Source organism: Acanthopagrus latus, chromosome 7, assembly GCF_904848185.1.
Source record: "Acanthopagrus latus isolate v.2019 chromosome 7, fAcaLat1.1, whole genome shotgun sequence".
In the NCBI taxonomy this organism is placed as follows: Eukaryota; Metazoa; Chordata; class Actinopteri; order Spariformes; family Sparidae; genus Acanthopagrus; species Acanthopagrus latus.
The window spans coordinates 25,464,573-25,480,322 of record NC_051045.1 but is presented as its reverse complement, the minus strand read 5'-3'; the positions used below and the strand labels follow the sequence as shown (position 1 = coordinate 25,480,322).

Below are 15,750 nucleotides of genomic sequence, written 5' to 3'. Positions count from 1 at the left end.
TTGATATGTTATCAAATGAGCTGGATACCAGTGTTACTGAAAAAGAGGCAAATCCATTTGTTAAGTATCTCTGTGAAAGACCAGGAACCATGTTTAAATGAAAGAAAGAAAGAAAGAAAGAAAGAAAGAAAGAAAGAAAGAAAGAAAGAAAGAAAGAAAGAAAGAAAGAAAGAAAGAAAGAAAGAATGACCTAGATCTAAAATGCTCTTTTTTCTGTGTGACATCAATCCAGCTATCTTGTGACAAATACATGAGTGTATCACCAAACTCTAAATTAAAGGATAGGTTGAATGAAAAATTTCAGATGTCATCCCCTCACCTTCATACCGATGGCTACATACTGCTCATCCAGCATAACACCTGGAAACCCAGAGTTTTCAATCTTTTCTTTTGAAAATACAGTATTAACACCAAGTGAAATCTTCTCTTCGGAAAGCTAATCGGAAGACCGCTGGTTTGGAACTTCCCCCAGCTGCATGTCGAAGTGTCCTTTAGCAAGATTCTGAACCCCAAATTACTCCTGATGAGCAGTTGGTGCTTTGCATGACAGCTTCTGCAATCGGTGTATGAATGTGTGTGTGAATGGGTGAAAGTAGCAAGTGTCAGTCAGTAGACTGGAAAAGCGCTATAGAAACGCAAGTCCATTTACCATAGCAGGCCCCCTGCTGAAGTGAGTGCATGAGCTCGACCACATGTCGGGGGTGTAAATAAAACACTTCTCAAATCCATTTGGGATCTCTGGGCTTCCGCACACTTGGCAAGCCGTATGGAGTTTTACTTTTTGGTGTAGGTTTTAAAACAGTCCCCAACTATTTTGGTTATTAAGGAGAATGATGCAATGTTCAGGCAATGTTTAGACTACCAAACTTCATCCGACTTTCCATCAGCATGGAGGGTGTGTACATAATGATTCTGGAATAAACCTTTCCTTTAACATTAATGCATTAACTGATGAACATATCACAGTGAACTCGATCATTTAGCAGTTGTGAGTAAATCTAGGATTCATGCAGTACGCCCTGCTTCAATCAATCTACTGAATCAGTGAATCCGGAAATCACCTCAAACTAACCGTGACACAGACAAATAAATCAACTTCTTGTCGCGCGGCATCTGAAAAATTAATGACTTGCCGTGCTGCTGAGCCTGTGTTATATCGCGCGTGTTTGTTTCTCGTTATGTCGCGCATCATGCCGCAGAAGCACATGTCCTTCAAAGTTGAAGCTGAACTTGAACTTGTGCTGGTGCCACACTGCAGAAAATCCATCATTACGTTTTGACACAGGAGGTGACATCTCACCTCAGGAGACAGCAGAAGGAGGAGAAAAACATCTCTGAGCATCCATGTTTTATTTATGTCACTCATAGTGACATGTATTATTACTGTGGCCCAGGAGTCAATACAGGTGAGCAAAGCACATACACACACATGCATTCACACACGTCATTTTTTATGCATTTATATTGATATATTTACTGTCATTATATTTTTGCCATAACCTTTATGTTTATGTATTATTCTCCGTATGTTAATTTTGTGCTCGCTCTACCTTAATAGACATTTTAATATCATTTATGATATGGGCTTTCTGCTTGCCCCCATATATATGATGTATTAGTTGCAAATCACGTGTTCCCTTTGCCATTTTTATGTTCCATATGAGAAAACAATAAAACTAAACCAAACCAATGAAAAGTCGACAAACATTATCAATTTAAAACAGACCCGTTATGCTTTTGTTTTTCCCCATCCTCCAGTTTCTATTTCTTTTAGGTAGTGGTGCATATAGAAGATCTTGAAAGATAAAAAGGTGAAAGCCCACACCTTCACAAGCTCCCCTCTCTCCCACGGAAAACACGGTTCCAAAACGCTAAATCAGGAGTCCCACCTTTTATTCCGTGACTTTGTGACATCACAGAGTCACACATTTATGCCCAGTGGTGAGTTTGGCATGTTTGAACTGATTTAGCACAGCTGCTCTGTTGTCGTTGGAAGTGCTTGGTCGGGCGTGTGGGAGCTGACCAATCAGAGCAGATTGGTCACTGATGTGTACTTTGCATGTAAAACGTATTCTAGTATTCAACCAAAATAAAATTATGAACCTGCAAATAAGCATAATATGTCTCCATTAGAAAAAAAACAAAACAAAACTAATAACCATCATTAACAAATGGTTAATTGATAGTTCATGAAATTGTAGTTAACCGTTATTTTAACGCTGACAAACAATAAAATACATTACGCACCATTTATTTAGAAATTGTGAGTTTTATAAACGAATTCCGAATAATGTTCAAAGATGAACTACACACTATTATTTATTATTTCTATTTACATGAACTATAAAGATCAGTTGCAACTTTCCAACACAAAAAAACGCTTCATAAATGGTTGACAAAACATTAACCATGACGTGTTTATCATACATTTTCATATATCTATATTCATTTTTATATCATTATATATCAGTTAACCGTGAAATTGCTATTTACTCAAATTAAATTAACTATGCATTTACCGTTTATCGAGTGTCACCCGCTCTATTAGACGAAAAGCGGCGTTAATAACCTTGGTAACAGGTGAATAAATGACACACACACACACACACGCAGTGAAGCTGGGGAGGGAAGCGCCGTGTTGTTGCCGGCGCCTCCGGTTGGCTGCGCTCTCCTCCTCCTCCTCCTCCTCCTCCTCCTCCTCCTCCTCAGCGCCGGACGGACACATGGAGCGCACCGTGAGCGCATGAAGGATGAATGAACTTTAAATCTGCCTCACAACTTTCGCTCCCTCTCCCTCCCTCCGTTTCGCTCTTTCTCTCTCCTCTCTCGGTGCCTTTCCTGTCTCTCCCTCCTCCGCCGCTCTCTGCTCCAGAAGCGGAAAGAAAAGAGGAAAAAAAAAAAAAGAAAGAAAGAAAGAAAAAAAAAACGCACAAGAAAAAGAAGAGGAGGAAGAAGAAGAAGAAGAAGAAGAAGAAGAGGAGGAAGACAATGGATTTACTGCGATCACGAGCCTGCTGTGAATGATCCGATCTGGTTTCTCGGCGGATGCTCGTTGGGGAGTCGTGAGTCGAGATGATGGCATCAATAGGGGAATTCGACCCTCTCAACACCAGAGTCCCCGCAACTAAGATAGAAGTTACCGTGTCGTGCCGGTAAGGTTCCAGCAACTCTCGTACGTCGGATGCGTGTGCGGTGCCGTTTGTGAAGTGTGCGGTGTCAGGATCCGTCTTGATGTAGGAATTTCACATTTCCACACGCAGCGGCATCAAAGTGACGGAAGTTAATTAGATTTCCTCTTCTGATCCGTCGCCGGTACCTTCTGCTGGAGGGTTATTCCCCCCGGTGTGCCTCCACCTCTGAGACCAAACCTGCGTTTCTTGTATATTATATATATATTTTTTTTATTATATTTTTAAGTGTGAGGCAATTTAAGTGAGTCAGCAGGCAAAAATGGTCTTCAAAGAAAGGTTATCTATCTATCTATCTATCTATCTATCTATCTATCTATCTATCTATCTATCTATCTATCTATGACCTTTTACTTCCTCATGCCCTTTATTGCTCTCATGTAAATCAGCAGCCTCCAGTGTGAAAAAAAAAAACAAAAACCCTTGATTTCCATGAGTCCTGGCGATGATTACATTTCATATTCACAGACATGCATGGTTGATCGTTGATGTGTGCAGCTGGATTGCTTGTGTGACACCGTTGAGTATCTGGTTATTTGTAGGATTGGGTCCCAATCCTCAGGGGCGCACCTCGAAGTGTTGACTCCGTAACCCTGAAACAAAAACAAAACAAAACAAAAAAAAAAAAACGTCATCCACATGTACCTGACCTGCGTGCTGTCAGGCTGCCCTCGCTGAACGCTCGGCTGCTCTGTAACCGACTGGCTGACTAACTGACGGAGCAGGGCAACTCAGTCAGGGTTTTTGCCGACTGTCAGCCTGCCTGCCTGCCTGCCTGCCTGCCTGCCTGCCTGCCTGCCCAGTGGTGTGCTGACTGCCTCTCCGATCCACTCCTGAATAATGAATGGCTGTTGCTCCCCTCCTGAGATCAGCCAGACTTGAAATGGCCAGACACCTGAGTTAGACAGCCCCAAACCCGGGTGGGGTAGAAGGGAGGAGGAGGAGGAAGAGGAGGAGGAGGAGGAGGAGGAGGGGTGCTCGAGCTCAGACGGGGGAGATAGATGGGGAAGTTGTTTGTGTTTTCATTTCCCTCCAAAGATTGAGAGGGGGGGGAGAAAAAAAAAAAAAAAGCATTTCAAACATCTGAACACAACAAAAGAAGAAAGAAGTCTGGCTTTTCATGTGTTTACTGTATTCTCTGACATATTCTCAGATCTATTTTTTATTTTTTTTTTCTCCTCTTCTTCTGAGGAGGAGGGGAGGAGGGTTGGGAGAAACATTTCTGAATAAATAAATACAATCTCAATAGAAAATTAGAGTTATTTCTGATAAAAAGCAAAAAAGAGACGATGGTGAGCAGCACATTTTCTTCTTGGCTTGGTTTTGTACAAGACTCCCATGTAAATTTAGTTTTTTCCTATAATGTTTGTGCTCTTTGTATTGGCTCATGGTTGCATGGTGACAATAATGCAGCCGGCAGCTGGTTGGCTTAGTTTAAAGGAAAAGTTCGCGCAAAAACGAAAAATCTGTCGTTGTATACTCACCCCCGCGCAAGTTTCATAGTCCACAAAACATTTCTGGCGCTTCACAGCAAAAAAAAAGCATTGGGAAGTAGATGAGGACTAAACATGTAAAAACAACTGAAAGAAAATCATTAAATGGCATAATAAAAGTCTCCAGAAGAGCTGAGGAGCCAAATCCATTTGAAAAGAGGCTTTTTACACCCAAGGTCGAGTGCGTGTTGACGCTTTTTGCTCAGCGGCAGCGAAGGTTTTGTCATGTGAATAACATCTTATCACATCCGATTGGGATCCGGCTTAATCCAAGTCTCAAACTCGGACTGGTCTCTGGAATCCTGAGATCCCAAATGTACTTGAAAAGATGTTATTAACACCCTTTTGTGAAGCAGTGACATCGCTGTAGCTGCTAAGATAAAAGCAGGAGCACACACCCCATCTGAAGTGGGTGCATGAGCATAAATAACTTCTTGCGAATCTATTTGGGATCTCTGGCTTCCAGAGACTTGGATTACGCCAGACAAGCTGTGGAGCCATTTTATGTTTTTTTTTTTTTTTTTTTTTTTTAAAAGCCTGTTTTATACATTTTAAAACAAGTCTCATCTACTTCAGTTCTTCAAGGGAACGCTGAATGACGGAATTGTGCCCAGAAAATGACTGAGATAAAATGTTAACACAGATTAGATGTATTCTATATGTGACTCTTGATACATGGCCATCATTATAAATGATCTCATACATAAGGCTGTGCTATTGTAGACCAGCTTGGACCCTTTGGATCCATTTTGACCTGCACTGTTGCTGTTTCCACAGGAACCTGCTGGATGTGGACACATTCTCCAAGTCAGATCCTGGTATGTACGAACCCTTTACCGTCTGAAATGCTGGTGATGGCAGAACACTGACTTCTGTTGCTGGCCATCACTTAATGAACAAACTATTTTGTTACCAATTTAGATATTGAAATCATTTGACATGAGCACATAAATAAAAAAAACAAAAAACAAAAAAAAAACTGGGACACGCATTTGCTTGATTCATGCACTCTTTCTAGACCAATATTCTTCCTTACATGAAGACAGGCAGTAAGACACAATGATTTTTACTTTCCCCAGGGCTGTTGCACTGTTAAATAACCCAGAAGGTCAGTGCTGACAACTCTGCTGATGAAATACAAGAGTGAGGAGGGGCAGAAAAGTCAAGGTTGAGCAAAGGTCAAGACTTGAGTTGAGACTTGAGCGTCGGTGTGTTGTGCAGGGGAGAAGCGACAGGGGTGAGGAATAAAGGGAATGCCAGAGCTGTAAGACAACGTGTGGGGTGGAGAGGCAGTATTCAACTGTTGGATATGCAAAAACCTGTCGTCATTTGACCGCCCCCCCCCCCCCCCCGTAAGCCCAAGTGCGGCTGCGCTGTGTTTGCTATCTAGGGACTATCCATCTTTGATGCAGGACTGGAGCTGCTGATGTTAAGCAGGTGTCACGTGTCTGAGCTGTGCATCATCCTAACTGAGTTATACCAGCCGCATAATTCAATTTGCATTCTTCAACCTAAAACACGGTAAACAAAATCCAGACCAGAGTTATGTCTCCCGGCGAGGAAATATGCGTTTGGAAACTTAGAGTAAGGAATAACACCTCTGCCTGCGCATCATCCATCACAGCCGTGGGACCCACACATAGAGGAGGTATCGCACCACTTATTGCCGCTTGCAGACGAAAATCTGTGTGTGATCAAATTACTTAAACCAGTTGTTTATTTGCTCAAACAACCCTATTTTTTTTTTTTTTAAATTGTATCCGTTTTAATCAGAACAGAATGTATTCTGCCATTTTTAGACACAGATAAGGAGGCAGCGATACGTGCAGTGCGTAGCAAAGACGCCCCAACTTTCTGATCTAAAGGAAGCTGCAGCGATGTGTGCAAAAACCCAAATCAGAGACCAGTCGCGGTGCAGCTGGATGTAACACGAATTTGCATGCATATATAAAATGGCGCTATCGTCAGCTGCTGATAACGGTCGGCTGAAAAGCGAAACAAGGAAAACATCATTTCGTTTTGTCTAACAGAGACTTAATTTGGCCCTGAGCTGTTCTGTGAGACACTCCATGTGATGTTTGAATGTCTCTCATAGAAAAATACCATCACCTTCTCACGTAAAGTGGGAGGCAATGTCATATACGTCTGTGCTCTTCGACCTTGAGAGTCATTTTAGTCTTGTCATCGCTCAGCCTCGGTTTTCAAGGAGTTGTCTTTGTGCCACCAACAGCACAAATCACGGTGTTAATGAGTGGGAAACAGTCGCTATCTCAAGGTTTCTTTCCAGTTTGCTCACAGCGCATAATCAACTTCTAGCTCCAAAGCCGGGATTTTAGATGATGCAAAAGCAATACTGTGGTGGATGGTTCTGCACAGAGGCGGGTGGAGAAAGATTTAAGAGAAGACAGCTCATTAAACACACATCTAGTGTCAGGTCAACACATACTCATACCTGCTGAATTGATTGCAGATGATTTCCAAAATGAACCGGACTGCTGCAGTGTGCATCAGCAACAGACCTTTGTTGTGTGCCATCCCAGTTTGGTAGGTTTAGGAAAACATCTTGGTTTGGGTTGAAATAACTACTCATGTGACTTCAGTTATGAAGAGAAATTAATAGTTATTAGCTTTGATTTAGCCCCACAGTGAGACTGGGCCGGGCCTTTCTGTGCGGAGTTTGCCTGTTTGAATTTATAGATTAAAATACCAGCCTCAAAAGAATATTGACGGTACAGTGTCTTGTAACTGGCTGAATGCTGTCTCTGTCTCTATCGCTTGTGCCTGCATGTATCTTCAGTTAATGAGCTGTGTTTGTAGTTAGCGGCTGCAATACAACTTACAAACTGTCACAGACCTGGAATTTGTATTTACCACAGTGCTGTTGCACTCAGAAACTATGGGAGGGGGTGCCAAACCCCCTAAAATGCCAATTTCTACATAATGTTGCTTTAAGTTACGTTAAGATTACCCAGCCATCCACATGGACCTTGTCCCAATACAGACTTTGTCACTCTTTATACTGATTCACCTGACTGCTGCTGTATTAATAACTAAAGGTTGGCCGAAAGGTTGACAACATAAGGGTCATAAAAAGCTGCTTTTACAGTCGACCTATATGCTTGTTTTTCTGACGAGGGCAGGGTGTATCGGGTATGTTCTGAGCCGACAGTGGGACTTTCACACGTGTGTGCATCATGAATATATTATCCAGGATGAGGTGCTTTGGTGTGAACCTGTGCAGCAGCTAAACAACAGGAATTTCTTATCAGGAATGTCTGTAGGTATCTTGGTGCTATTCTTCTTTTTATGCTAATGTTACTTGTATGAGGGCAGGCTTCTGTGCTTTTTAGCCTATATAGCTGGATGATCACATCCACTCACAGCTCATGGCTTACACCCTTCCAAGTCTTGGTTAACATCATCATATCCACTAGCTGCCACTGGAATTCAATGTGTCACACTCGCAGATGAGCTAAGACCAAGTCAGGAGCGTGATAATGATTTTGACAGGAAAGATACAGCATAAATGTGAATTCACCTCACAGCGCGCTATTTTGTCTGGCTTTTTTTTTCTGGAATACTGACAATCGTTCACCACCATCTATAATTTATTTCCCATCTAGATTCTGATGATCTAGATTCCGATCATCTCTCCGCAGGATGTAGCCTGGCCATCACAGCCGATAACTCACAGGACAAACGGAGAAGCTCTTAGATTTTATGTTATTATTGAAGTCCAAAATCGTCTGCTGGGATGGAAATAAGTGAATAAACCCTACAGAGCTGAGGAGGCAGTTAAACGACATGAAGATAACAATAAATAAACAAGAACCGAGCATGGCACAGGCTGTGGACGGGTGAGAGAGACCGTGAAAAGTGGGACAAAAGACGTTGCAGCGCGTCAGTCATTTGATGCAACTGTAAAATACAAGAGATCAATTGACACACGTCTTAAGAATCTCCCTTCAGATCCAGATATGTCTGAATCCATGATAAAATGATAATTTTAAGCTTTGCAGGTGTTTGGAAGTTTTTGTCTCTGATCACAATCATCAGAGCAAAAAGTGTGGCACGCAAGGAAACAGAGAAATGCCAAGACGGTGTTTTAGTTGGAAACGCTTTGACAACAAGACCGAGTGCCTCCAAATAGACTACAAAAAGCCAGAGAACGTTAGAAGGCGTGCGTCTTCGCTGCACCTGACAATCCAAACTTCTCTGTGCAAGTTTTAGTCGCTATCCCTTTTGTCCTCGTTACATTAAAACTTCCGCAACGTGCTGAGCAGCCCTCTGAGCAGAAGTCAGCGCGGTAACTTCATGAGCCCACAGGGTGCAACTTTCTCAGACGAATGTTACCCCCCAAATTAGCCAGACAGTCGGTGTAAATGAGTTACACAAATCACAGCTGGAGAGCACAGCTGTCCGACACCTCACCCGGGCCGGTCTTGAGGCTCGAGTGATATTGTCCGTGACTGGCCACAGATGTGAGGGCATCCTGTGGAGTTACTGGGCTCCAACCTGTACAGACGGGGAGCAGGGGGAAGTGGCGCATGAGCCTTCAGTCTTGGAAACATAAGCAGCTGGAATGAGCACACAGCTGGAAGATCAGGACAGACACTAACACCAGTTGCAGTGGCGGACTCGGGGTGTTTGAGGGTCAGGGGCAAACAAGGATAAAAAGGGCATCGGCTGTATGTGGTGGGGCACCAGTGTGGAGAAAGTAGCGATGCATTCATGCGTGCACCCCACACTCTAGAGGGTTCTGTCAGGCACTTTTTAAAAAGTCTTATCCACCATAAGGGCATCCAGGAGGGCACTTTTGCTACATTTTTTGCTTCTTCACTTTCCTACTTCACGTTTGTTTTCTGTTCAATTTTCAACTTCTCTCTCGTCACAGTGCTGTACCTACAGTCTGCTTAGGTCTAGGTACAAAAACCACTCGGTGTTGGTCAGGAAAACATCATGGTTCTGCTCAAAATACCTTATTTGGTCACCTCAGTCATAGAGAGAGATGGTCCAAGTTCCCATGATATATTGCAGGGTGTAGTCCCAACAAAATAATTTCAGGCATTGTGCAGAGGTCACCTCCAAACAACACTTGTAACTTATATAATAATAACTCCCCCTTCCTCTTCACCTCCCATGTGGTAATATGCAAATAAGAATATAATGAATGTGATATGCCAAGTTGGTACAAATGTCAACAATGGCAACAGATGTGGTTTGCAGAAGCGTTATATCCCGGCGACTGGCCTGTAAAGTAAATGAACTTTTCACATAGGAGATCAGGGAGGATTCACTTGGAAGTCTTAATAATAATCTTAATATTAATAACTATGTTAAGTCATCTGCTGTTCCAGCGCATTCATATGCTAGCTAATTAAGCCTTATTAATTCCATAATTATCACCATTAGTATTCCAGTGGTGGCTGAAACAGATTTACTTGTTGATCCCTGGACTCATGCATACGTGGTCAGACAAACATTAGCGAATGCTTGAAAAAATGTCCTCTACTGTTTTTGTCATCAGTTAGAGCTGTGTGTCGGCCTGGCAGAGGTGCCAACGTGATGGATTAGAATAATAAATTTAAAAAAAAAAACACAGGGTCATCTTGATTAACCTGGCTCAACTTTCTCTGCAACACAACACAGTATCATCTGGCATGGGCATAATTCCGTTGGGTGCCTGGGTGCTCTGGCAGCCACAGGTAAATGTGAGCACCTAATGGGAAGCCCATCTGCAAATTCTCTCTTTCTCACATATTTACTCATCTTTTTAATTAGTGTGAATGCTGAAGGCAAAGCAAAGCTTACCTACAACAATTATGCATTTAATTACATATTGTGCTGTTTGGACTCATATTAACATTTTAGTCAGCTCAGATCACACTTACAGTTAAGGGTTCATGGTCAAACTCGGGACACAACGTATCACGCTGATATTGAAATTAGCATGCTAACCAGCTAGCCCAGCCAGTCCAAAGCTCCCATGCTATTGGTGCAAGCACCAACACTCCCCCACAGTTCAGACTGCTAACTGCAGCGCTAACAGCAGCTATAAGTTATCAGCAATTAGAGGTTACTCTGATGATATGCTATCCCTGTCTGGATATGTGTATGGATTTGACAGGTGGCCAATACTCTGCTTCAATATGGCACTTGATGGCCAAGTGCTGTATCCACATCGCAGAAGCTGCAGGTTGTGTTATTCTTACTAGCTCACTATAATATCTCAATTAATTGTGAAACTCCAGTGAACTGCTGCCATCTGACCTACTTTGCCTTAGTAAGTGCACAATAACTTTTAAAGAGCAGGCCACAATAGGAAGCTGAAATCAGTGACAGGTTTAGCAACGTTCTGTTTACAGCAGTAACGGCACTCACTGATGTCTTTATCTAAACTAACTTTTCTGAGCACAGCGATGATCATTAACAGAAACTCTGTGCCCATGACAAACCAGCATTATGTAGAGTTCTGCTATTGTATCCACTTTACACCGTGTTGTCTGGGCATGGATCTGTCTACACCTGCCTACAGGTGTTTTCATAAGTTCGACCACAAACCGTTGAACCTTCAGTTAACTGAGTTTACGGTCACAGCTGCTCCCTGCTGTTTGTCCAGCCTTTTACGACTGTCGAGCCTCAGCTGTTGGGGGGGCTTTGGCAGCAAAGCTACACAGGAGCAAAATGCCATGGCAGTAATGTGACTGCAGTTTGTGACAGGAAGGAGGTAATTGACAGTGTGGGTGCCGTGCAGGAGAGAGGAGATTGACCCTCTTAATCAGTCATTCCTTTTCCACTTCTCGTGTACGCCGTTTAATCCAATTACGCATGTTCAATCGGCGCTACTTTGTATGTCAGAAATCTCCATAGTCTGCTAAGATTGTGAAAATGTTAAATATAGTAACCGAACAGGCCGGAGAGGCAAAATACACAATGTGCACCAATTTCAAAAAGACCGGAGAGTTGAAGCGCATGTTTAATCGCTCTATTCTGATGTTAATGTCATTCAGAACTACGAGGGAGCGCTCAGCTGTGTGTTGCAACCTCAAGTCAGAAAGAGGGAGTGTCGTAAAGATGTTTCAGTTTTTATTAGCCAGATTTGTAAATATAACTTCATGTAGAGAGCTGGCCCAGATAACAAACCGAGCAGCCCTGGCTAGAAATAAAATCATAAACGGAACAGACTAGCTAAAAAGAAGTTACAAAATTAAGTGCCAAAAAATCCAAGACAACAGGTAAGATGCACAAAAAAAAAGTAAGCAAAGATAATACCAACATAATAACTGCTTTTCTGACATTAACCTGACACAAACATCTAAAAGAGTTACTGACAAATAGCTCATCCCCTTGGGTGTTAGGAGGAAGCAAACGCAGCCATGAGGCCTGGAAGCCACTCAGCATTTTATAGCCCCAGACGGACTGATCCCCAGATCCCCAGATTTGGCAGCCAACAGCACGACGGAGGGGGACGACCTAAAGCTGAGACCCATTCAAACCACAGGGGGCCTCAGGCGGACTCACTGCCGACTTCCAGACAGTCCGCTGACAGAAAGAACCCATTATGGATGTAAATAGTCACTTTATTTTAGAGTTATTTGAATTACGTAGGCCAAAAATAATATTCAAACACATTATGACACAGAAATATATATATCAAAGTGCTTGTTATTGATGTTGTCTAGGCGGATCAGCAGGCTCTATAGTCGTGCAGTCTCACACCCTTGCAATGCTTGTTGTGATGACAGTGAACACAACACGGAAGATAAGGAAGATGAAGTTTTCCCCACAAGGTGAGACAGTGGAACACAGGTGGGACCACTTAGAGAGAATGAAGAAACACAGAAAAACAGAAATATTAGCAGGGTATATATATATGCAAGGCCCCCAGACCAAGGCCCATTCAAGTGTCTGAACTGATAAACACAAGTCATCATTTTCATTCATTCATCCCTGTGACTCTTTATGAGAAACAAGTAACATGAATGCTCCTGAAATGTGTTTTTCAGATTGTCGCGAGACATTTATCTCGCCAGTCGATCAGTAAAACAAAAGGGTTGAAGCTGTGACAACTCTGGCAGCCCCTGTGAAGGCTGGAAAACAAAGTAAGCTTTTTGTGCACTCTGCCAAAAAAAAAACAAAAAAAAAACAAAACATTTTGTCTCATCCAATCTGCAAAAGTCAGAATTTGACCAGGTGACATTTGTGAAGAATAACTATAAGAAACATATACAAATACAAATATCTTCTCATTGACAGACTTGTTTGCCAATGTTGGTCATATCGAGACATCTCACCAAATTTAGTGCACAACAAATTTCCAGAAAATGGGCAAAAGAAGACTTGTGTTCTGTGAGTTTTTGGAGCTAGGTTTTTCCAGGATTAACAGCTGTTGGCACAAACTCTCCAGTTGGCAATACCATTGTTTTTGTCAGCTTTAGTCTCTTCGGTGGGGCAGCAGCTTCGGTGGATGCTGAAGTCCCATGCTTGATGTACATCACGACTTATTTGCTAAGTCTGTTTCTATTAACGACACATTTTCCAGCCCGGCCGAGCGTGAAAACTTTATTGCAGTGTTTTCACTTTCCAACATTTCTGGCGTTCCCCCTCAGGTTTGTATTTGTGTGCAAATAGAAAATGTTCATACAAACCGGAAAATGGAAATTCACTTATTCCGCCTCTCAGATGTGTGGTTTTGCTGCTGATAAATGGGCTGCTTCCCTCCCTTTTCACAACATTAACACTTTTTCATGTGTGAGGTAATAAAATTCAGTCAAATGTTCCCATTAAGGCTTTTTTTTTTCTCTCATTCTGCCTGTGATGCAGGCAGCTCATCTGCTCTATTAGTGAAAGTGAAAACAGGTGTGCATCATTCCATCCTAGTGGCAGCTTTGTCACCTTCTGTGACGAGGTAAAACTGCTCTGAGAGGCCCTTACAAAGCATGACCGTTTGCCTGTCTCTACATGTTCTTTTCTGGAGTTGACATGCAAACCAGGCTCTAGGCTATCCGGGAACAGCGTCGACATGCTGGTCCAGATGCTGCCCCGGCAATAAGGCCCCTGGATGGAGCCATAAAAATGAGGTGCTGGTCACAGTCTGCTGCCTTGCCCGTGGAGCCCCCCTACAGGGTAGCCTGCCACGGCCAGACGGCTGTGTCAGCGCCGGAGAAAGACAGAAAACCAATCAGAATTGTCGTCGGCAGGGCCTCTTCCTGCTCCGCGTCCACAGAAGAAATGTAACATTCTTCCTCTGCACATGACTGGTGTGCTGACCGCGGCACCTGTACTGGCAGTCGGGTTTGCCAGGGGCGGCATCGAGTGCAGCATCCATTACACGGTATTACTACCAGGCGGCAGCACGCACACCACCCCTTCGCCCATGGGTGTGCTCAGGCCCCTGAGATAGGGTATTAATCATTACACTGTGTAACTGGATGAATGTATTCACAGACCAATAGTACACTTAACTCCATGGAGCGCTGCATCTGTGTTGATGTCTTTGTTAGGTTTCATTTCTGGCCTGGCAAAATAAAGCCCAGCGGTTCCTTCAAAAGGAATCTCAGGAAGGCTCCCGCAGTATGTGATCAAATGCAGAGAACCAGGAAGATTTTTTGTTTGTCCTCTACATTATTCTGCTTCTTCTTGGAATTATTTGCAGTCCACACCAGAAGAGGTAACAAAGTTCCTGGGCAGAACAAAGAGCAACACACTGACACTTCAATCAGATATTTATCATTATGGATGGAGACCTGGCTCCGACTATTCCCCTGACTTACAGGCACTGATACGAGCACTCAAAATCAATACTCACTCCTAGTTTTGTTGCCTGCCGGTGAAGAGGCTCCCATTGGCCGCCCGCCAGTCATAAGGGCCTAGGTTTCCTAGTTGTCCCTTGATATATTACTTAACGTTAGTTTTAATGGATAATAATAGCCATAATTTCAAGTATAACACGTTTTCTAGGGAATAACGACAAGCAAACAAATTTGTCAAACATACAAAGACGCTGATCTAGTTGAATTAAAATAGCTTATGGGCCTTAACATTGCCCTAAGCCCAGGGACAAATACAAGATTAAATTTCTGAGAACAAAGATTGCCCATTAGATATATCCAATATGAATTCAATCTCATGTTTAACATCTACAGAGACATCATAGCTGGCAGCAAATTTCAAAAGGATTTGCCGAGATAAAGCAAGGTACCAGAAAGTAGCCTCTTCATTAGTCAATCAACCATTTTTGATTTGAAGTTAAGAAACAACTACACTCCCGTCTAAAAAGTCTCCTAACTAAATTCGACACAACAGTAGCATTTTGAAAATTAGGATGCACAGTACTGCGTGTTCTCCTCCACCTCTGTCTCTGGATAGTGCAGAATGTATTCTGGGATACTTGGCAGTCCCAATTCAGCCCCTTATCGACTTTTTGACTGTGTAGAACAAAATCAACCCAATGAAATATGTCCTCTTGGGCTCTGGGAAATCTTTTTTTTATGACATTATCAATACATTTTTAAAGACAGTTTCCCAGATAAAATGAGATTCCTTAATCATTGCAACAAGTCTGACCTTTAACAAAAGAAAAATAATTTGTTAGGATTCAGTGGGGTGTCAGATTCCAACCAACTGAATACCCCTCATCTCCCTCCCCTATGGTGGCTAATAAACATGTAAAAAAGGGGCCTCTGTAGAATCAGTGATTGGTTTGTCTGGTCTGGGCTCCAGTACAAATGTGGACTGCTCTTTACTGGTTCACCTCCCACTTGTCAGACAAGTTTTTCTTTGGCCATTGACCATTATCTCTCCTTATCTGCTTGACTGACATGTGATGTACACCAAGGTTCTGTCCTTGGTTCTTATCTATTCTCTCTTGAAATTCTGCCACTTGGCGACCTCCTTAGTCACCTAAAAGTTAGTTAGTGAATCTCAAGAAAGATATTTGACTGTTGAGTGTCATTCTCAGGTCATCATATGCCGATGCTTTGGGTTAAGACCGGACAACCTAAGAGTGAGACTCAACAATCAACTGTCTTTCTCTAGAATTGCCTGCCCTTCCTGCCCTTTAGGGCGTG

At 42.7% G+C, this 15,750-nt stretch overlaps 1 protein-coding gene across 1 annotated transcript in view; it reads left to right on the top strand.

Moving 5' to 3' along the window:
- Positions 1-3,072: 3,072 nt before the first annotated feature.
- Positions 3,073-15,750, top strand: part of LOC119023523 (copine-9-like) — an 88,397-nt gene continuing 75,719 nt past the window's right edge. Inside the window, exons 1-2 of the mRNA XM_037105535.1 lie at positions 3,073-3,152; positions 5,459-5,499. Of these exons, the coding sequence (XP_036961430.1) occupies positions 3,073-3,152; positions 5,459-5,499 (121 nt within the window). The remainder of the gene's footprint in view (positions 3,153-5,458; positions 5,500-15,750) is intronic.